The sequence below is a fragment of the Oryctolagus cuniculus genome, chromosome 13 (assembly GCF_051225735.1).
Source record: "Oryctolagus cuniculus isolate XC-2025 breed Fujian yellow rabbit chromosome 13, ASM5122573v1, whole genome shotgun sequence".
Classification (NCBI taxonomy): domain Eukaryota; kingdom Metazoa; phylum Chordata; class Mammalia; order Lagomorpha; family Leporidae; genus Oryctolagus; species Oryctolagus cuniculus.
In genome coordinates this window covers 103,134,484-103,158,089 of record NC_142879.1, presented here as the reverse complement: position 1 = coordinate 103,158,089, position 23,606 = coordinate 103,134,484, and the positions used below count along the sequence as shown (strand labels likewise).

Below are 23,606 nucleotides of genomic sequence, written 5' to 3'. Positions count from 1 at the left end.
AATATTCAGCTGCCGAAACCACTGACTGTGGGGTTCAAATATATTTTCAAAAGTAAACATGTTTATGTTTGCTTCTTTCCCCCTTTCTCTCTGTTTATCAAAAAGTCCAATGAAGGGCTGGCATTGTGGCGCAGTGGGTTAAGCTGCTGGTTGCAATGCCGTCATCCCATAGGGGCACCAGTTCGAGTCCCGGCTGCTCCACTTCTGACCCAGCTCCCTGCTAATGTGCGGGGGAAGGCAGCAGAAAATGGCCCAAGTGCTTGGGCCCCTGCACCCATGTGGGAGACCCAGATAGAATTCCTGGTCCTGGCTTCAGTCTGGCCCAGCCCTGGCTGTTGCAGCCATCAGAGGAGTAAAACAGTGGATGGAAGACCTCTCCTTCTTTGATTCTCTGTCGCTCAACGAAGTCAGGAAAGAGAGTGAAAAGACTGCCCTCACATTCCACACTTGCCTGGGTGTCTTCAGTGGTCACCGGGCACTGGGCCCCCACATGTAACTGCTTTCTTTAAACAAGCCATGCAAATCATGCAAATCATGGAGGGACAGAAGCAATGGAAAGCCCAGTCTACAGGAAATCTCTTGGGCTCTCCTGCAGGCTTTGCTGCAATGCCGCTCCCTCCCCTCCAGGCCCGGCTTCCACCACTGGGCAGCAGCTGCTGCATGTCCCTGCCTCAGGGGAAACCCCACAAGCAGGTGCCTGAACTCAGCTACACACCAGTGCGTCTCTCTCACGGGCTCCTACTCCATCTGTGAACTCTTTCCATGTAGTCCAAGCGGCTTAAATCATTTCGATGATGTTTTTCTCAAAAACCATGACTTAAAAATATTTGAATGTAAATGTTGTTTTATAGAAAAGTATCACAGTGCCGGCATCCCACATGGGCGCCGGTTTGTGTCCTGGTTGCTCTACTTCCAATCCTGCTCTCTGCTAATGCACCTGGGAAAGCAGCGGAAGACGGCCCATGACATTCGGGGCTGGGTCAGGCTGAAGACAGGAGAGAGAACTCAGTCTGAGGTCTCCCATGTGGGTGGCGGGGACCCAAACGAATGAAGCCATCAGCAGAGTGTGCATTGGCAGGAAGCTGGAATGGGAAACAGAGCCGGGACTTGAACCCAGGGACTCGGGTGCAGGATGAAAGTGTCCCAGGCGGGGTCTGCACCACGTTGCCAAGCATCTGCTGGAGTCCACGTGGCCATCTACAGTTTGTTCCACTTTCTCCTGCCCCCAGCCAGAGACTGCTAACTCCACGGAGGCAGCACTGGCAGATCTGATTCTGGCAAAGGATACAGGTGCCCTGAGATCAACAGGAGAGGCCAGGTAAGAGGTGCCCTCCACTCCCTGCCCTCTCTATGCTCCAGGGGCAGGATGCGCTGGTAGCGGATTCTGAACCACTCATTGGGAGTTACGCTGTTGGATCATCAAATGATCCCCAGAGAGCCCTGGCACAGCCCCCGGAGCCATCAGAGGTGCCAGGGCCCAGTCCACGCCCGGCCCACAAGGTGGCTGCCTCCCAGCCCTGAGCTCCGAGGCCGGGCCCTGCTCTTCCTCCTCAGATGCCAGGGCTCCCCGGAAGAACACGCCCGGCTGGCTCTGGCCTCAACCAGACTCAGGACCCTAACATTTCAGGAGGGGACCATCCCTCCCGGCACAGCTGACATCACAGCTGGCCACAGGCCTGAATGTGTAACCACAACATTAGAACTTAGCATCCAGAAACACCCTGAGGGCCGGCGCTGGCTGTGGCACAGCAGGTTAAGCCTCTGCCTGCAACACTGGTGTACCACATGGGCGCTGGTTCAGGTCCTGGCTGCTCCGCTTCCGATCCAGCTCTCTGCTAATGTGCCTGGGAAAGCCGTGAAGGTGCCCCAGTCTCTGGGCCCCTGCACCTGCATGGGAGACCTGGATGAAGCTCCTGGCTCCAGCCTGGCCCAGTCCCCAGTCCTTACAGCCATTTGGGGAGTGAACCAGCAGATGGAAGACCTCTCTCTCTCTCTCTTTCTGCCTCCCCTTCTCTCGCTCTGTAACTCTGCCTTTCAAATAAATAAATACATATTTTAAAACATGTTGTAAAGATACACCTTGAGAGCCCTTTCTCTTCTCTGACGCTGCCATTCCTTCCACTGCTCCACGGAGCTAAGAAATCATCGCCCCTGCTTCCCGCACTCAGCTCTTCATCCAACACGTCCCATTAACCTACTTAAATGCCTCGCAGCAGCAAGGAGGGGAGATTTGCTTTCACAGGGAGCGCAGGACACTCTCCTGCTGCCGTCTCTGTCTCTGCTGCAACATCGGGTACGGGAGGGGACTTCAAAGAAGGGGCTTCAAAGCCAAGTTTATTTCGGTGCAAAAATATTTGCAATCCATGCCTACTTTTGTTCTTCAGGGTATGCGTTTTGTAGACTTCTGCTGTTATTATTTGCAAAATTTTTATTTATTTTTATTTGAAAGAGAGAAAGAAACAGAGACAGAAAGATACAAACAGAGAGAGAGAGAGAGAGAGAGACCTTTTGTCTACTGGTTCACTCCCCAGATGCCTGCAACAGCCAAGGCTGGGTCAAATTGAAGTAGGGAGCCCAGAACTCAATCCAGGTCTCCCAGCTGGGTGGCAGAGACCCAAGTACTTGGTGGCTGCTGCCTCCTGGGGACAGAAGCAGAGGAGCTGAGACTCCAATCAGGCACGGTGACGGGGGTGCGAGCGGCCCGGGCAGTGACTTAACCACAGTGCCCAGTGCACACCGCTGCTCAGCTTTCATTACAACTACCAGCGCCCAGGCCTGCCTGAGGCTCCTCTGAGTTTGCTCACCTTGCTCCTGAAGCTCTCATTCTGACACGCGAGGCGAAACCCACTCCCTGACATTCTCCTCTCCCTCAGCTCGCGGCTGGGAGCCCGGATTTCTCTTGAGGAGGCAGACAGGCCCTGGTGCCGCCAGCCCCCCGGACACGCACTGTCATGACAAGCAGCTCAGTGGATGCAGGAGACGGCACCCACGGCTGTTAGAAGAGCTGTGTCCCTGTGGGTCCCTGTGCCCTGAGCTCTGGCTTTTCCCGCCTTCGTCTGAGCAATGCCTTCCTGTCCCTCTTTGCGTCCTTATTATTACAACTAAGCCAAGATGCCAGGGACGCCCGAGGTGAGATGCCCCAGGTTCTCTCTGAAACACACCCAGGTTCTTCCTCCTCAGTGGGTGCACTGGATCAACCATGCCTCAAAGGCAGGCTCAGCCGGGGGAGGAGGTGAGGATGGAGTCCCCTGTGTCTGCTCTAATGCTAACACAGTGGGCCCTCTAGGCAATCCTTTAGGAAGAAGGGCATCTGAGTGGACAGATGGTAGACCAGGGCACGGGTCCCCCTGCAGGTGAAGTCCAAGTTGCCACCGGCACCTGGGGATCACTGCTTGGTGCCTCCATGGAAATATGAAACCTACTAAGCTGGCCCGTCTGGCCCAGACTTTTGCCTTTCCGGTGTCTTATGCCGTGGGGTTGTAGCATACGAGGTAAGCCAAGCCAGCACCAGTGGCATGCCAGGGCCAAGGTTATGAAAGGGGTGGTAAGACACGGCAGTAAGACTCGAGTGCACTGACAGGTAGAGGGGTGGACAATGACAGCGGGGAGAGAAGGAAGGAGATAGGACGGGTGGGAAGAAGGGATGCAGGGGAGGACAGGAGAGGGGAGACCCTTGTTTTCCAAACCCCCAGTGCTTCCCTACTTGGTGGACAGATCGTTCAACGGACAGCCCAAGCTAGAGGCAGCTGTGCGGAGTCTGCACACACAACAGGCAGCGAAGCTCTGTGCCTCCGTGAGCACAGATCATCTCCAGTTCAGAGAATGTCTCCTGGTGGAGCATACTCCCCCGCAGGCTGCACCCTAATCCATCCCACTCTGCGGGGGCAAACAGCTAACCACGCACGGAAACTCGTGAGTTAGGGATCCAGGAGAATGATTTTTAGAGTCCACTGCGAATCTTCCAAACTGAGGATTTCTCAAACAAAGGCCACTTTACCTTGGAGCTGTTCTTCGAGGCGGGGATCCAATGAAGCTCAAGTTCTTCTTGTTGAAATCTAAGGGAGGAAGGAAGAAAGTAACGTGGACATCGTTACACAGCAAGTTTAAAGGCAAACGAGCCAACAGGAAAACATTCTCCAAACTGCCCGTGAGCATACACTTGAAGACAAGGTATTCACAAGGCAAGAAGTCAGGATACAAAAATGTCACCTTCGAAGAATCAGATGCTGCCTACCAATCAGACATAGGCAAGCGCTGGCTTGGTTTTGTTTTTCTCTCCTGGAAAGTGGTGGACACACTCCATAGGGTAAAAAAAAAAAACTATGTAGTTCCATGTTATCATCTAAATATGTCATGGCAACAAGGAGAATTCAAAGCCGGGCTGAACTGAATCACATAGCTCTCTACCCACAGCGGGGAAATAAGAGAAAAATAATAAAGCAATTTGGTCAAGGTAACCTAAAATAGGGACAGCCCCGTGCCTAATACCCCTGAGGTGTCGTAAAGAACACGGGGTTGGAAAGACGGTTCTTAAGAGTCAGGGACTTCATCCTTTCCCTGAAAATCTAAACCATCGCACATCAAAACAAGCACTCACTGCTGTCTGAAGACGAGATACACATGATGTAAAGACAGCTGCTAGCAATTCATCCAGGAGAAGCACGCGTCCCCAGCGCGCGGGTTAATCAAAGCCAGGTGCGGACAGAATTCATTACCCATCTAACAGCGAGTCATCGGGTTTAGAGCTTTTGGCACGGGGACCGTGTGTCCAATCAAGGAAACCGCTTATAGAGATCTCTGCTTCTTTCCTAGGGGACAGGAGCCTGGGGAGGAGGGGACAGAGAGTACCCCGGACACAGACACTCAATTGTCCGCCAGAACACATCCTGCGTCCCCGAGTCTGGAAACTCTGGCCCGCAAGCGCCATCCAACAAAGCGAAAGCTCTCAAGCCAATGGAAGCGGCGCAGGCCGCGATACAAGGATCCCGTTATGTATTTAAAGAGACAGCAGTCAGCTGGAAGAGGAAAACTCCCGAATCAGAGACTTGCATTGTTGCCATCCCTTCCCAACAGTGTTAGCAGAGACGTCTGGATTCAGCGAGCCCATCTCAGCAGTAAAGTACAAGCATGCATTTTCCTCTGGGCTGGCCGGGAAGCCACTGCAAAAGTAATATTTTGTTCCAAATTATCTCGCACAAAGAGTTGATAAAAAAGAGAGAGAGAGAGAGAGAGAGAGACCTTCACTCATCACCGCCTACAGGAAACACTGTAGACTGTGCAGCATTTGGTTTAGAAACAATGATTTTCACTGGAATGCAACACAGCCAGGATTTCACCCGAAGTTGGGCATTTCCAAATTAATCTGCCGTCTTGTCCATGTAAATAAATGCTTCCCTGGTTTGGCAGGCTCTGGAACTTCCCACAACAGAAAAACATGCACATTTTCAGGAATCCCAAGATAAGCTCATTTACGACCTCAATTAGATATTTAAAGTGTCCTTTGAGAAAGCAGAAGGAGCCAGATCTCCAACACAGTCCTGGGGTTTCTCCATGCATGGCTCTTTCTCGCCCCTTACCTTGCTTCTCAGAGAATTTGAGAGCTCCCAGGCAGCTGGAGATCCCTGGGTTTCTGAGCATGGTCGCACACGGCAGGTTCAGAGACACAGCCAGCGCTACGGCTCAGTCTCAACCAGCAATGGCCTTGGGCCGCACTCAGCAAAATTGGGTTGAGATTTTTTTTTTTTTCTCAGCGCAGGGCTAGAGCGACCAGGCACTTGTGTCCTTGAGCGTGTGGTGAACACAGAGCAAGAAGCTGCAGGCTAAACCAGCTCACGCCGCATAATCAGATTACAGACAGAAATTAGGCTTGCAGACGTGAAAGCAGACTGGGTACCAGGGCTGGGACCGTGTGTTGTGAGCCCTGCACAGCCACGGCCCGGGCACACGCAGGGCTCTGGCTGAGCAGTGTGCAACTGAACCATGAGGGTTCAGCAGGAGTCAAAATCACTTTCTTTTTTCCTTAAAAACAAACACACAAACAAAGAGAGAAAGGAAAAAAAAAATAAACCCAAAAACCAGACTCTCACTGTGTACTTAACGATTCTCACAGGCTGCTCCAAGTATGGCTTTGGCTGAATTAAGTGAAATATTTTACCTAACAGGGAGCCAGAGACTCATACTTAGGAGTTAAGATTTATAAACAACATATGAGTGAAACCGTGGGAAAAGAAAGGACAGATACGCCCAGAGGTTCAAACATTTTCATTTGAGAGAGAAGTTGTCACGCCAAGCTTTACCTAGTGGACTGCTCCCTGTTTGTTTTCAATGGCAAAACACAGGGCTGGTGGGCGCAAGCAATGCAACCCCTAGAAAATGTGCCATCCGTGGAGAATGACAGCGAAAGGCAGCATTAAAGGGGACTAAGCGATGAGCAATCATTCACATGTAGGAATCGGGCCCAGCCACTGATGTCGGGGTGACATCAGTCTCACCGTTCAGGGGCAGGGGTGTAGTGCAGAGGTTAAACTGCTCCTTGAGACACCCACATCCTGTCATGGAGGGCCTGGGTGTCAGTCCCCGCTCTGCTTCCAACCCAGCCTCCTGCTAATGTGCACCCTGGGAGGCAGCTGTGATGGCTCAGGCAGTTGGGTCCCTGCACCCACGTGGGAGACCCGGATGGAGCTCTGGGCTCCTGGCTTTGGCTTGGCCCAGCCCCGGCCATTGCCGCCATCTGGGGAGTGGATCAGTGATAAAAATCTCTTTGAGTGTCTGTCTGCCTTTCAAATGAAATGAACATATATTAAAAATAAGAAGGCCGGCGCCGCGGCTCACTAGGCTAATCCTCCGCCTAGCGGCGCCGGCACACCGGGTTCTAGTCCCGGTCGGGGCGCCGGATTCTGTCCCGGTTGCCCCTCTTCCAGGCCAGCCCTCTACTGTGGCCAGGGAGTGCAGTGGAGGATGGCCCAGGTGCTTGGGCCCTGCACCCCATGGGAGACCAGGAAAAGCACCTGGCTCCTGGCTCCTGCCATCGGATCGGCACGGTGCGCCGGCCGCAGCGCGCTGGCCGCGGCGGCCATTGGAGGGTGAACCAACGGCAAAAGGAAGACCTTTCTCTCTGTCTCTCTCTCTCACTGTCCACTCTGCCTGTCAAAAAAAAAAAAAAAAAAAAAAAAAAAAAAAAAAAAAAAAAATAAGAAGACCACAATTCACCCCACCCTGTGTGTGTATCCCTCTCTTTTTAAATTTATTTATTTATTTGAAAAGGCAGAGTGAGAGAGAGAGACAGAGAGAGAGAAAGATCATCCATCCACTGGTTTACTCCCCAAATGGCCTCAACCACCAGCCCTGGGCTGGTGGTTTTATTTGGCATTTTCTCTACCCTTCTGATTTCTCTACCTTTATAGAATAATGCAAGGAACATGACAAATAGGGAAGTTGAAAGACTCGGCAAGAGGGCTGGCATCATAGCATAGCAGGTTAAACCATCGCCTGTGACACCGGCCTCCCATATGAGCACCGATTCGAGTCCCGGCTGCTCCACTTCTGATCTAGCTCCCCGCTAATGGGCCTGGGAAAGCGGCAGAGGATGGCCCAAGTGCTTGGACCCCTGCACCCACATGGGAGGCCCGGAAGAAGTTCCTGGCTCCTGGCTCCAGATCAGCCCAGCTCCAGCCGCTGCAGCCATCTGGGGAGTGAACCAAGGAATGGAAGCTCAATCTCTCTCCCTCCCTTCCTCTCTCTCTCTCTCTCTCTCTCTGCCTTTCGAATAAATGAATACACCTTAAAAATAAACTCAGCAAGAAGCAACATAACTACTGCAGATAACTATAGTGGAAACTTTAGTGTGAGTTAACAGAGTGCTAAAGACAAAAAGAGAAAAGTATTGGAACAGGTCGAGGACACGGAAGAAAGAATGGAAATGACTGACTCTGGAAACAAATGAATAAGATAAAATAATATCTGCTGATAAGCCGTCCTTTCTGAAGAACAGAGTGGTTTATGACACACAGTGTCCCTGGTTCATCACTGTTTACATTCCTGAAATTATTCTTCTATAGCATACTCATTAAAATCATCCAGAAAGACTTTAAATGCTTCTTTTGTCATGAAAGCACAAGTCCATTCAGAGTTTTAAAAATGAAATTCCAGGACACGGAACAAAGCATTTAGATGTTCTCTGTAAATTGGGAATGCAGAATTATTTCCAAACTGATTTAAACATGGCTTAATTGTTGAGAGGAAAAGCGCAGGACTCTTTAGGAAGCTATGGATACAAAATTTAATCTACTGTTTAAGTGTCTCATTCACAGGAAACCACGTAATACTGTGGGAAAAAAATCTACATCTTACATCAATAATAATAATAAAAATAATAAAAATAATAAAATAATAAAATAATAATAAAAATAATAAAATAAAAAATAAAAATAAAAAATAATAATAAAAATGGAATGTTTTCATTTACTCTTCAATAATTAAAATCGACAGTAATCATTATTATTGCTTTAGGCTAGCTCATTCTCACAAGGGAGCTACAAAATGGGCAAATATCATTCTATACGTTAATATATTTTATGTGTTTCCAGAGAAAATTCTGCAAACAATTTTAAATTTATACTTATTTGAAAGACAGGGAAAGAGAGAGAGAGAGAGAGAGGAGAATCTTCTATCCACCGGCTGACTCCCCAAATGCCCGCAACAGCCAGGGCGGGGCCAGTTTGCTTCCAGGAGCCCAAAGCTCCATGCAGATCTCTCTCGTGGGTGGCAGGGGCCGAAGTCCCTGAGCCATCACCTCCTGCACTACCAGGAAGCTGAAATCAAGGCAGACTGGTGGTCTGAAGCCCAGCACTCTGATACGGGATGTAGGTGTTCCGAGAGATGTCGGAACCACGGCACCAGTACTAATCTTTAAATTAAAAAGAAGTCAACCCAAACATTTAAGTTGCCTATAGACACCCAGTCCAAAGGCCTTATGGAAGGGGCGTTTATGTGTTCCTGGAGTGGGGCGGAAGGGAGCCAGACTCACAGCGTGGTCACAGCACAAGTCACGGCAGGTCACGGTTCACGGGTGGCTGCTGGAGGGGACCTGGATGACCAAGAACCCGTGAATGGGCCACTATCGTTGGGACAACTGAATCACGGCTCCTTCAACCCAAAACCTCGGTCCCAAGGAAAATGTCAAGCTCACACAGCTTATGGTGTGGCGGGCCAGGCTGGAAAATCCACCTGCTCTGACCCTCCCCACGACAACACCTGTGTCCCTGTCCCAGGCGAGGACCAGCCAGCCGCTGTCAACCTTCAGAGACTTCTCGTGATTGTCTGGTTTTGATCCTTCAAAACCAGGGCGGACACCACTCAGGAGTCATGGGGGAGCTGAGCCACGAGAGTAAAGGCAGAAGCCAGTGTGTGTGTGTGTGTGTGTGTGTGTGTGTGTGGATGGGTGTGTGCGTGCGCATGCGCAGGGGGTTGCCGTGGATAACAATGAGCCATGGTTACGCTGGGACTCCGCCTTCCCGCCCCGAGGCTCCCACCCGATTGGAGAAGAGCAGGACGTGGAAGTGACCATCAACCTGGACAAGCAGAGGAAGCAGTGACCACACAGCTCTTCTGGTCACGTTCCCAAGGACATTGCTGTCCACAGACTCAAGGATGTTTACCACGGTTTTGTTTACAAACGGATTAATCCAGAGTCCGTCTACACAGGTGGACACAGAAGAAACTGGATAAGTGAATGACACCAGCAAACTCAGTTTGCGGCTCAGCTAGTGACATCAGAATGTTGGATGTCACTTCTGTGCCTGATCAGATGCTACATGGGGGACAACACTCCCAACTCTGTCCACGGTTGACCCTCTCTGCTTTCCATAGTATCTAAATAGATAAACACAGTTCACTACTTCCTACCCAAACAACCAGGCACAAATGAGGACCAAGGCCACTGGTCTTGTGAAACCCCCAGAGCGTCGGGGTGGGGTGGCAGGGGTTGTACCCACGGACTTCCCCGCGACGCTGACCTGTCTGCTTTCTCAAAAGCACACGTGGTTTCCTGGCCATCAACTGAGTTGACCCGAAAATCCCCCAAGTCCCATATAAAACTCAATGCAGTGTTATGCAAATTCAACCCTGGATGGCCAGAGAACAAGAAGTATGGAGACCAACTCCACCCACCGGCGACCAGAACTGGCTCCCAAAGCCCCTTCCCAGCCCCAAGCTCTCTCCACGCCTCTCTGTCCTGTACCATCCTGCACTCTCCTGGGACTCAAGAACCCTGAAGAATTTGCAGGGTAACGCCAGAGGCAAGCTTGCAAGTGCACGCCTACGGCTCAGAGCAAATGAACTCTACACACTGGTGGATCGGGCCAGGCGTGCGACCACTGCCTGTTTTTTTTTGTTTGTTTGTTTTGACAGGCAGAGTGGATAGTGAGAGAGAGAGAGACAGAGAGAAAGGTCTTCCTTTGCCGTTGGTTCACCCTCCGATGGCTGCCACAGCCAGCGCGCTGCGGCCGGCGCACCGTGCAGATCCGATGGCAGGAGCCAGGTACTTATCCTGGTCTCCCATGGGGTGCAGGGCCCAAGCACCTGGGCCATCCTCCACTGCACTCCCTGGCCACAGCAGAGAGCTGGCCTGGAAGAGGGGCAACCGGGACAGAATCCGGCGCCCCGACCGGGACTAGAACCGGCGCCTCAAGGCAGAGGATTAGCCTAGTGAGCCATGGCGCCGGCCCACTGCCTGTTTTAACTCCCTCCTCACTTGCATCTAATCTCACTTTTTAAAGATTTACTTATTTAAAAAAAAAAAACATTTATTTATTTATTTGAAAGACACAGTTACAGAGAGGGGGAGATGTAGAGAGATACAGAGAGGTCTTCCATCTGCTGGTTCACTCCCCAGATGCCCACAACAGCCAAAGCTGAGCCGATCTGAAGCCAGGAGGCAGGAGCTTCCTCCAGGTCTCCTACGCAGGTGCAGGGGCCTGAGGACTTGGGCCATCTTCTACTGCTTTCCCAGGCCATAGCAGAGAGCTGGATTGGAAGTGGAGCAGCCATGACTCAAACCGGCGCCCATATGGGATGCCAGCACTGCAGGCGGTGGCTTTACCTGCTATGTCACAGTGCTGGGCCCCCACCAAAATGATTTTTAAAGAATAATGCTACACACTACTAAAGGTGACAGCTGGACTGAAATTCCAGAGTTAAGGACATCTTTTTATAGCCTAGTAAAGAATAATTTTGTACTCTAGAAACGGCTATAAATGGCATTCTCATTTTCCTTGGTGGATTTATTTATGCGTGTGGACGCTTGGCCTGAGGCACAGCAGCCCGACACGAGGTAACCACACCGGTGGGAACGCCGCCTCGTCCCTCCACTCTCCTTTTCCCAGATGTCCCAGAGCGCATCTTTGAGTCTAATCCTCCTCCCGTGTGCAATGCGAATGTGGAGTGAACTTGGGGGACGTCGTCATGTTTGGGACACATCTGCAAATGAGATTTCGTGTTAGCTCACCCCACAAGGGTGACTTAAAACAGGCCGCCTATGTCAAGATGAACAGGCGAAAGGGCTCGGCCCTCCGAAACATTACACTCCCCGCTATTTCTCTATCAGACGCGTTGCGAGAAAACCGTGTCAAGCCTTCTGTCCTGTTTCTGTCCTAGAGGTTTTGTTTGGTGAGCACAGGCCTACTGCGGTACCCTACAAGACTCTGAATGTCTAAGCTTCACGCTCAAAGGAGCCATGTTGACGTCTCTGATGGCTGCGTTTCTGGCTCATCGTGAGTCTACAGCTAAGGATTCTCAGGGACAAAGATCCAGGAGCCCCAGACGAAGACAGGACGGCCAAGTCATGACCCTCGGGAGGAAGAAAGCGCAAAGGGTTGGCCTGTGTTTCAGGGGACACAGACCATGCGCTCGTCTCCAGCCTTGCAAAGCAATGGTGTGGGGCTGGCCTTGTGGTACAGCAGGCATCCCATCTGAGCACCGGTTTGGGTCCCGGCTGCTCCACTTCGGAGCCAGCTCCCTGCTAATGTGCCTGAGAAAGCAGCGGAGGATGGCCCAAGTGCTTGGGCCCCTGCAGCCACGTAGGAGACCCGGATGGAGTTCCCGGCTCCTGGCTTCAGCTGGGCCACAGCCATCGCGGCCATCTAGAGAGTGAACCAGCAAATGGGAGATCTCTCTCTCTCTCTCTCTCTCTCCCCGTCACTCTGCCTTTCAGATAAATATAATCCTTTTCTTTTTCTTTTTTTTTCAAAAAAGCTACAGTGTGGTGTAGCTGCTATGACCTGGATGCACAGGAGGACATCGTGCCTAGTGAATTAAGCCAGGACAAGAAAGGACAAGTCCTGAAGGATTCTGGGATTGGAGGTACCCACAGTGCTTAGACTCAGAGACTGAAGGCAGAGCGGGGCGTTGCCAGGGCTGGGGGTGGGGGTGGGGGGATGGGGAGCTGTGTAATGGGCACAGCATCTCAGTTTGGGAAGATGGGAGCTGGTGATGGCCCCATCACAACGTGAAAGCACTTAGTGCCACTGAACTGCACACTCACAGACGGCTTAGCCGGCTACGACTTATGGTGAGTGCATTGCACTGCCAAGTGTGCAGTGAGGTGCATCCCTGAATGCTGGCGAGCAGGCAGGGGACCCCACAGCCACACCCAGCATACTGCCAACACTGCAGGCAGCAACTCTCCAAGGGTTCTCCCTCAACGGCCGGGTGCATGCCTGCAAACCTTCGTGTCCACGGCAGCAAGTCTGCAGCTGTCTCCTGCAGAGCGGAAGCCCCGCCTCCCCCCTCATGGAGCAGAGGCAGGGGTTGACACCTTTACAACCATCCAGGGAGGCGGGACGCTGTCGCGGCCAATCCCAGGCATCCCCTGCTCACCTTCTGATAGCTTTCCTGTGGACAGACAGCACGGAAACTCGGAATCTCCAGACAGAAGTTTTGTATGAGCCAACCAGTCCAGACGGCAGACAAATGTGTAAGAGCACTGGTGACGGCCGTAGGCTGTTCTAGAGCTCAGAGCTCTGAACCCCATAAGTCCCATCGAAGATCTCAGGCCTATACCTATTTGGCTCCTACCCTTCCTAGCTCCTGCTGTGTATACAGTCGGCCCTTTGTCTTTGCAGATGGGACATGCTGGCAGCTTACAACGGCTGTGTGTGCACTGAACATGCAGACTTTCTTTCCAAGGTACCGTTCCCGAAGCTACACAGGACAACAGTGACTGTTGTGGCACTGGCATCGTATCAGCTACTGGAGGTCACGTGGAGATGACTCCAGGCCCAGAGGAGGCTATGCAGAGACCATGATCTTTTAAAGAGGGATCCGGAGCAGCTGCAGGCTTCGCTATCACAGGGGAGGGGGGGTCCTGGAACTGGACGCCAAGGGACAGCTCAGTGGGCTCCACCTCCTGCACCTGCCCACGTTGTTCTTGCACAGGGTTTGCAGAGCAACCAGCAGAGGTCAGGCGTAGGTGGTCAGTGAGGCGGTGTGCTCCTGCCCTCCTGAGTTCAAGTCCGCGCAAGGAAATCACAAGGAAACCACACCTGGCTGCCGTGGTCTGTCTCCTCGCTGGGATCCACCTCCGCTTTTCCCTGCTTCTTCCTTTGCTCCCATCAAGCTCAGGTATTTGTCACCTGGCACTGGAGGGATTCTCCCCATGTACAGTGAGGCGCTCCCCTGGAGTCTGACACCCCACATGAACCTCAGACGACCCCGTGGGGTTTCCACGTGGCTTTCCTTCCTCTTCCTCACTTGAGAATGCTCACGCACACAAGACAAGCACGGGAACTCGGACGCGGCCCAGTAGATGCATCTCTAGACAAGTGGGAATCATCATATTGTTTTTCCCATTCAGACTTGTTTGGGATGGTATGTGTATCATGGCTGCATTACAGCTGTTGGCTTATTGCAGGAATTAAGGAATAATTAAATGCAACTGATGGAAGCAGGCATCTATTTGAGTCAAGGATTAAGTGTTTTTCCTTCCCTTAAAAAGACAAAAAAGAATGAACGACTCCCCCACCAAGAGTGGTTATTTCTCAAGACCGAATAGTCTGTTGTCACTCACACCACATACATTCATTTCAGAAGTGAATCGGAAGACTCAACTGTTTTCCTGCTGAATTTCGACTGACTTACCCAAGAGACGCCAGAGGTAGAAGCTGCAAGCCACAGCCTCGGCATTCGCAATGCAAGTTTCCCAGGTTCTAATTCAGGGATTCAGAAGTTCTCCCAAGGAACGCATGTCCTGGTGACGCCTAAAGGAACTGTCCCCACTACTGTCCCTTCTTCTTTTAGTCTTTAAAATGTCAAGTTTAGCCGTCTCCTCCCCTGGCCCGATGAGCTTTGCCTGGAGCCTCCCATGTCCCCTCAGAGCTCAGCACCTCCGCCCTGCAGGTCAAGGAACAAGCAACTCAATGTCACAGCCCCCCACTTCCGGGTGGAGTCAACCCGCAACCAGCAGCTTTTCCAAACAGCCACTAAGAAGCGTTTCCTAAACAGGACGGGGAAAGTGAATTCACTCACTCCCCGAACAGGAAGAAGCAGATGAAAGGCAGTGAAAGAAGCCAGCAAGGATGCAGCTCCGTGGTCAAAACAGGCCCCAGGCTGCAGCCCCTGCGATGTCGCCTCCCAGCCGCGGGCCAGGGCACCCGCAAGGGCTTCGTCTGGCGCCAGCAGTCGGCGCTGTCCCTGCTCTCGTGGAACACGCTGGGAGCGGTGCGCCTGCAGACTTCCGGAGTGAGAGGGAAGCTGAAGTCTGGCCCTGGGGCGGGTGGGCGGCTGGAACCACCCAAGGTCAGAAATACGGCACTCGTGAACCAGAAGCCGCAGGGACAGAAGCCACGGGCTCAAGAGGCCAGTGTGCATGGTCGCCGGCCGGGCAGTGGCGCGGGCCCCTCCTCCACTTGCGCACTGTCGGCCTCACGGCGTGGGTTCACCAGCCATCGTGGATGAATTCCGAGAACTTGAGAAAGCTGTGCAGAAATTGCAGTTGAGCGAAGCATCGCCTTCCCTAATTCCTAGCGACTGCACCAAGTGTCGGAAAACACTGGGAAGGGGACAGATGGGTCCAGCCGGAACGGATCAGGCAGGTGGCCGGCTCCCCTGGGCACCCAGCTGTAGCTACGTTTTAAACCACCAACACTCATTCTACCTCTTTACTGAAACGCACAGACATGGAGAGCCAATGAGAGTACTGCTAACGCACACCCTGGAGCCAGCAGGCGATGGCTCCGGGGGCTGGGGCCCTGGGCTCCTGGCGATAAGGGAGCCCCTCGTGAAAACCCCCAGCAGTAAGGAAGTCACTAGTGACGGGAAAGCCCCCAGCTAGCAGCACCCTGCCTGAGATACGCAGATTCCAGAGTGTCATCACCGTGGCGGCAGCTCATCCACTGCTCCCTTGCAGAGTATTTTAATAAAACCTAACTCTGTTCATGCCTCCCTGCGTCCTTCGCTGGTGAACTCCTTCACCATCCACGACGTCACCCCCGCGGGAGACCCGAATGCAGTGCTGGGCTCCCGACTCTGGCCTGGCCCAACCCCGGCTGTTTGGAGCATTCCGGGGGCGGGAGTGAAACGGCAGATGGAGGATCTCTCTCTCTCTGCGTCTCTCTCTTTGTCTCTCTGCCTTTGAAATCAGTTTTTAGGAGCGCAAGCAGCATTTCCCCGTGGAGTCCACAGGGAGCACAAGGAATCCTGGGGCACGGGCATGACTGCACGGGCTCCCGCAGCGGCTGCCCAGCCACGGGAGGAAGAGACGCACAGCCTGGTCCTTGGAGAGTCACGGCCCCTACAAGCCATCTGATTTCCAACCACACACAGAAGCGTGTGCCCAGGAGAACGCCTATTTCTGCCATCACAGGCCCTGGAATTAATTGAGCCCTAGCAGGTCACCTCGCACAGCCCTGCCGGCCTGCCCCCCGGGGCCAGTTCTGCGCCTGCCTAAATCAGGCAACCAACCGGCAAGGTGACTGGCTGGCTGGTGGGTCACCCACTGGTCCCCCTGCAAACCTTAGCCTTGCAGCAAAGCCAGGGCCGACTTTTGGCAGGCAAAGGGCTGCCGTTGGCCAAAAGCACTAGACAATCCATTGATGAAATGGTAATGGACGCTTGTGTGTGGGGCCAGCCCCACTGCAGCCACAGGAGGCTGGCTGTGCAGGGGACACTCCTTCTCCAGCATCATCCAAGAACTCCCAAAAAGCCCACTGTGTTTAGCAAGCATCCGGCTCACTCGGGCTGCCCGACGTCCAAACAGCACTGTGCTGTCTGTTCTGATGGTCAGAAGGGAGGCCACGGTCAAGTGTGATGACCGAAGGGCAGCATTCTGGGTAAGCAAGGCAGGGACCGCGCCAGCGGAGTCGACACTTCTGTATCTTCAGCGACGGAGGAAGGGGTGTTGGGCCCGCACAGGAGCACACACAGCCGTTCTGCTGAGGTTGGGGGTCCCTAACTCTCCTGTTCCCCAAAGAAAGAGAAGAGCCCCCTGGTGACAAGCTGCGGCAGCTTCAGCACCCCACACGCCTCCCCCAGCATGCAGCCAGACGTCTCTCTGTCCCTTCTAGAAGCCCAGGGGCTCAGCAGGTGTGTCCCGACAGCGCTCTGCACACCTGCACTGTTTCACGTTTCCAAGGTGGCCAGGCAATGCTGAACTGGGTTTTAAAGGAAAGCTCGGTTCCTCCACTTTGCTCTGTCGCCCCCTAGTGGCAGACACAAATCAAAGCACTGTCCAGAGTCGAGTTTCACAAAAACTGAAGACAGAAGGGATTTTTAAAATTTGTTAAATTGTACTGTATAAAGAGAACAGATTCCATGTACTTATAGGCACAATTCTAAGAAAATAACCATACTCCCTTCCACCCCCAATCTGCCTGCCTTACCTTTTTTTTTTTTTTAAATTTTTCCAAGAAACATGGTTTTAATCCACTTCCTCAGCGCAGGCTTAATGCACCACTAACCACAAAATTCAACAAGTGAAACACAGGAAGACCACAGTTCCACAGGCGTCCAGACAAGGGCTGAGAAACAACCATGACGTTTTGAGTGCAAGCAGCCATGACATGCCCGAGATGCACGTGAAATGAACTGCTACCAGATTATCTTGCTCATTTACTCCATAAACACTTATCGGGCAAGGGGGGCTCTGGGTCCAGACATACCAGAGCCTGCAACCCAACTCCTTCAGCCATGTGGCCTCAATGTGTTGGTTAAAAAAAAAAACACGTAACATGTAGGTATCACGGAATGTCCCGCGTGGCCACTGGCCTTCCGTTCGGATGTGTGTGCAATGTACCTTAGGAGTGTGGAATGCCAAGTCCTCGGGGAACGCATGTGGATGGGCCTCCCACCATCATAGCCTGCTGTCGTGAGAGCCGACTCAGCATCAACCCTACCCAAGGCAGAGCCCACGGCCAGGTTATCTGCCCAACCTGCACCTCCAGGCACCACCACACTGGGGGCCAAGGCTCCAGCACACAAATGTTTGGGGGAACACGCTTGATCTATGCACATACAAGCCAAAGCCACTCATGATGGAACAGTATACAGCCTTGAAAAGGGAGGGACCTCTGCCACCTGCTACAGGATGGAGGAGTCTTGAGGATGTCAGGCCAAGAGAAAGATGCCGATCACAAACAGAGCTGTGGATTCCACTTATATGAGGCCCCCAGGACGGTCAGAGAGTGGACTGGAGCTGCCATGGGGGATGGGACACTCCCAGTGAACAGATACTGTGTGTTCCGTTTAATAAGATGTGAGCACTCTGCAAATGGATGGATGGATGGATGGATGGATGGATGAACAGCATGACGGATGTACTTAACACAGCAGAAGCACACACTTGGGACAGTTTAGATCATGAAGTTTAGGCTATGTAGGTTTCACAGCAATAAAAACAAAAAGGAGGGACAGGTGCTTGGTGCAGAGGTCCGGGTGCTGTTAGGACTCCTGCATCCCATACCAGAGGACCTGGGTTCAAGTCACAGCTGTGCTCCCAACCCTAGCATCCTGCACGGGATGATGTGTCAGTCCTTGGGCCCCTGCCACTGCCAGAGGAGACCCAGATGGGTTTCCCAGCTCCTGGCTTCCTCCCAGCCCAGCCTTGGCTGTTGTGGGCATTTGGAAAGTGAGCGAGCAGACAGAAGATCTCTGTCTCATATACTTTATATTATTATGTATATTTTTAGTTTAAAAAAGAAAATGTAGTATATATGGGTGATGGAATACTACTCAGCCATGTCTTTTGCAACAAAATGATGCAAATGGAGACCATTAGGCTTAGTGAGATAAGCCAGACCCAAAAAGACAAATACCACCGGTTCTCTCTGGTCTGTGGTAGCTAATATCCAGAGTATAAAAAAATTGAATGTCTACGAGTGAAGTTCACATTTTGGGATTTGATGATTGTTTATACCCTTGTCAGAATTCCTGCTAAACCGTGGGCTCTTTACTTAGTGGAGTGTAACAGCTTTGATTATAAAATAGAGAAGAGGGAGGGAGGGAAGGATCATTGCATTCTTAGAACTGTGCCTATGAACTACCTGAAATCTGTTCTCTTCATATTAATTAAAAGTATAAGTAAAAATATGGGGCTTCCACAGCACAGAAATAAATAAATACGGGACAAAACCCTAACACTACAGGTGTTGGGAGACAAGGGGACCGCCAAGGGTTAACAGGTGCGCTCTGTGCTGTCAGGTGGGTGTGGGCTGGGGCAGGGCCTGTCTGGTCTCCCAGGGTTGGAAAGACCCCGGGGGTGTCAGCGATCTGAACCGCAAATCCCAGGGTGCACCTGGCTGCACCCACCTCTCCCTCTGCCGCCTTTGTTTTCAGGGCAGATTCAAGGCGCTCAGGGACTGGATGACCCCAGGTTCCTAAAGCCAGCAGCCACACCCCTGGGTCAGGGGCCCCTTACTCAGTGCCTCCATGTCATCTGAGAGTCGGTGGGGGAAACCTCATAGATGTTTCCAGAACAGCTGTGGTCCAGCCTGGGCCCCAGCGGTGGTGCACAGGCCGGGTGCTGCCTGGGGGAAGGGTGAGGCGAGAGAGACCAAGGCCAGCTTCCCGTCACACACTCCTGGTTCCAGGGGAACGTGGGCTCGGACACACAGCATGCACACCACAGCTAACAAAAACCACGCTCCCCACGGGCTCCCAGTGGCAGCACCGGCTTTTTATTTTCATTATATTATTATTATTTTTAAATGGATGCGAGGGTGTGGGTAATTCTTTCAAGCCAATATGTCATTCTGTTTAGCTGTAGAAATATTTGATCGTGCTGATGTGGCCAAGAAAAAAAGGTTTTCTAAAGCAGGAATGCTTTGTCTCTGCAGGAACCAGCCCGGACAAGTCAGGGATGACAGAGACAGATGGTGGGTGTCAGAGCAGCAAGAGTCCTCTGCCCCACGGCCAAGACAACCCTGACCTTGACCCTGACCTTGACACTGACTCACAGAGTAACAGCTGTGTGTCTGTTTTTTTTTTTTTCCCCAGAACATCTGGAACAACTTCTAAATCACGAGAATTTTCTTTCTTTCTTTCTTTTTTAGTGCTTCCTCTTCGATTTCTAATTTTTTTGTAACTTTCCAGGGAGAAGCAAAAATAAAAAATTGACTCCCCACAGATTTAGGTGGCCCACGAGGAACGACATGAGGGGCAGTTTAAGTGACAGATCTTCTCCAAGTGCCTAAGAAGGCGATGACGAAGGAGCGCCCTCTTGTGTTTGCTCTGCTGGTCTCTTTCACGGTACCCACGAAAGGCAGAGAGGTCTCCTGGCTGCTGGTTCACCCCTCAAACGCCTGCAACAGCCAGGACTGGGCCAGGCTGCAGCCAGGAGCCAGGAGCCAGGAGCTCCACCCAGAGTATGCATTAGCAGGACTGGATTGGATTGGATTGGAAGCAGAGGCAGGATTCACTCAACAACTAGGGGCTCCGATCTGGGCTGTGGGCACTCGAAGCAGCAACTTGACCGTGGTGCCACAGGCCGGACTCGGGACTGCTAGGGGAAGAACTAGAAACAGGCCACTGCATGCTTGCATCCCATGAACAAACAGAGGAAACGTACCACATGGCAACAGAGGCTGTCTATGCTGTAGACGAGATTATAACAAACATCGCTGAAGGAACTGGGGCTCCCAGTCTCAACTGGGACTCCTAGTTATGTACGACACCTACTGAAAACCGGAGGAGGGCGGGCCAATGTATTAGGGACCCCAGGGTAGGAGTAAGCGGGGCTGGCAGGTGAGTGAGCTCCACCGCCGATCACCGTCCGACTGTCCAGAGCAGCCTGCACCTGCCCAGGTGTCGGCCCTGCCCAGGCCTGGGATCAGAGTCACCCTGTGGGGCGCAGACCCGGGAGTCGTACGGCTCCCAGGTGACCCAGCGTGCAGCCCGGGTGCGCACCTGCGCATCAGATGCAGCAGGAACGCGGGCCGGCTCAGGTGCTGTCGGCAGCAGCCAATTCGGGGAGAACTCACTTCCCCTTTCAACACCGGCATCTCCTACCTCGTGATGGACGCATTTCAACAGATACTAGTGGGGATAAGCAAACATATTTAAGTTATTTTATTTATGTTCATTTCATTTGAAAGGCAGAGAGAGAGAGAAAGAGAGAGAGAGAGAGAGAGGTTGATCTTCTGTTCACTGGTTTCCTCCCCAGATTCCTGTAACAGCTGGGCCTGGGCCAGGCCGAAGCCAGGAGCCCAGAGCTTAATCCAGGTGTCCCATGGGGTGGCAGGGCCCCAGCTACTTAAGCCATCTCCGCTGCCTCCCGGGGTGCACATTAGCAGGAAGCTGGAATCTAGAGCAACACTGAGACCTGAACCCAGCCGTTCCGACACGGAATACGGGATTCCAAGCAACGTCTTAACCGCTGTGTTAGATGTCCCACCCAGCAATCAAAAAAGAAAATTTCTTATATCAGTCCCAGGACATGAAAAGTTCGGGGCGGGGGGGGGGGGAGAACCTGTACAAAAATCAAGGAGTGGAAGGCATTATGATAAAGACATTAGCAAACAAATCCGAGTGAACCAGGAGGCAGTGGGAAAACATTCCAAACAGACGCCTCCCACGGGCCCCTCCTGGAGGATCACGCCCACTTCTAACCTCTCAGACGTGAGCAGCTGACTTCCGCACACCAGCTGCAACGCACCCAAACGCGCACAACCTGCGTGCCTGCCACCTCCTTCCCCATATGGGCGCTGGTTCGAGTCCTGGCTGCTCCACTTCCCATCCAGTGGTGCTATCTGTGGCGAGGGTGTTTCTAAGCCATGATGAGGGGGAAGAATGCGCCATTGCATCCTGACTTGTTCCCTGTTGGCAAAAGTGATCCTGAGCTGAGCTACACGCACGCAGTCCCTCACCCAGCCTCCGGAGGGGGCTGCGGCCCTGGCTGCAGACCCGGTTGTTGCTCAAGGTTCTTGCCAGGGACTCCTCGTGCTCCTGTGGCTTCCGGCTCTGCCTTGGGGACAGGTGGCTGAGACACAGCACAGAGGAAGAGCCTGGGGGTGCCAACGACAGACATGGGTTCAAGGCCCAGCTCCGGTGCCTTCCAGCTATGTGGCTCGGAGGCCACACACCCCTCCTATGAGGATGATTTTAGCACTGTTCCCAGGGCTGGTGGCACTGGCAGCTGTGAGCAGGCACTGGGTGCAGCGTGGGGTCTTGGGCTGCTCTGCTCTGTTCCATCTCTCCCTCAGACACCTGTCTTGTTTAGCTCTGCACGTGCCTCTACTCGGCCATCGTCCACTTTGCTGAGGCCTTTACTCTCGTGAGTCTTCCTCTTTGAGCCATTAAAAATCACAACAGGGACCGGTGCTGGGGCACAGTGGGTAAAGCCGCTGCCTGCGGTGCCGGCATCCCATAGGGGCGCCGGTTTGAGTCCTGGCTGCTCCACTTCAGATCCAGCTCTCTGCTATGGCCTGGGAAAGCAGTGGAAGATGGCCCAAGTCCTTGGGCCCCTGTACCCGTGTGGGAGACCAGGAGAAGCTCTTCACTTTGGATCGGCGCAGCTCTGGCCATTGCGGCCAATTGGGGAGTGAACCAGCAGATGGAAGACCTCTCTCTCTCTCTCTCTCTCTCTCTCTCTCTCTCTCTCTCTCTCTGCCTCTGCCTCTCTGTAGCTCTGCCCTTCAAATAAATAAATAAATCCTTAAAAATAAACAAATAAATAAATAAATCTTTGGGGGGGGGAATAGACCCGTCAACTGATATTTAAAAAAAAAAACTATCACATCACTATCAAAGGACTGATCTGGTCTCACTTGTAGCTTCCATTAAACAAATTTCAAGACATTTGCCATTTTGCTTCAAAACCGTTCTACGTCACTCTAATTCTCCAACCCATTTCCTGAAATTCACCGGTGGGTGATTCAGCTTAAATTTAGCACCGGTTCGCAAAGCTAAGAACAGGGCACGGACTTACGTGGCAGAGTAGCTGGCAGTGCCAACGCCAGTGCCTTCTGTGTTTAATTGCTCCTTTTGTTCAAATCTAAAATGGGCTTGGCCTCGCCTTGCACCTGCCATATAAAGACAGAACCGTCTCAAACACCAGCGCTTCTCGTCGTTCCTTGGGGGGGAGCAGTCGGAAGGAACCAGCTGCGCCACGACACACATTTTCTCGGTGGAGCTTGGCGGGGGGACACCGGACAGGCTGTCAGCTCTGCACCTGCACCCTTTCAGAGCACACAGCGTGTGCCCGTGCACACATGAGTGTCTGCCCATTAATTTCTTCACTGCACAAACCTCTATCGATGTCTGCTAACTACCAACATCAGATCAGTAACTGTGCAAGTCCCAAACGTCTGACATCAAATCTAACAGAAGCACAAAGATTGTTTTCCAAATCCTGTTGAGACTGGTTTGAAGAGAAAGGGGGAGGAGGGGGTGGGGAAAGGTTGATGGACAGACATGAAGTGAGAAGTTCTGGGCTCCTGTTGCATGGTTTGGTGACTACTGATAATGCTACCATAGTGTAGATATCTCTATTAAAAATAGAAGATGGGTTTGGGTGCTTGCACTATGAAGAGACGTTGACGTTGGAAGAGAGCAATGAATCTACTCTGATTGGACATTACATAAGGCATGCATGTAATGAAACACCACACAGGACCCCATAAGTATATTTTGATGTGTCTGTTAAAATTTTTAGAAGAAAATAGAGGGACTGGATTAAGATGGCGGAACAAGGAGGGAGCTTACCACTCTAGTCTAGGAGAAGATAGTTTAAAAAGAGTGGAAGGGGTGCAGTCCCACGGAAGAGTTAGGAGGAAACAGCAGAGGAAACTCTACATAAATTGGAGGGACACATGGACCCGCGTGGAGGGTGAGGACGATTCAGGACCCAGCAGCCCCCGGCCTTTGCACCAGCACTGGGGAGCAAGGTGAGGCCAGGCTACAACAGCCCAAGCCACTGGCAATAAAGCTGCAGGAAGAGCCTGGAGGGAACCTGGCTTGGAGCCCCGTGGGGTGTAGTGTACTCACAAAACTAGAGAAGGAAAAACAAAGTTGGGGGGCGGCACTGTGGTACAGCGGGTTAACGCCCTGGCCTGAAGCACCAGCATCCTACATGGGCACCGGTTCTAGTCCCGGCTGCTCCACTTCCCATCCAGCTCTCTGCT

The 23,606-nt window shown here is 52.4% G+C and overlaps 1 protein-coding gene across 28 annotated transcripts in view; it reads right to left on the bottom strand.

The window, feature by feature from the left end:
* SVIL (supervillin) overlaps positions 1–23,606 on the bottom strand; it is a 204,028-nt gene that overhangs the window by 82,435 nt on the left and 97,987 nt on the right. For 17 of the 28 annotated variants that reach the window (XM_089311867.1, XM_089311865.1, XM_051821617.3 and 14 more), the window contains one exon: positions 3,998–4,055. Coding sequence is in view for 11 of the 28 variants with exons in the window: in XM_051821603.3 (XP_051677563.3) it covers positions 3,998–4,055 (58 nt within the window). In the remaining 17 variants the exon portion in view is untranslated. Of the gene's footprint in view, positions 1–3,997; positions 4,056–5,576; positions 5,920–23,606 lie in introns of those variants that run through there. The other 11 variants (XR_016219243.1, XR_016219242.1, XM_051821601.3 and 8 more) reach the window with 1 other exon arrangement.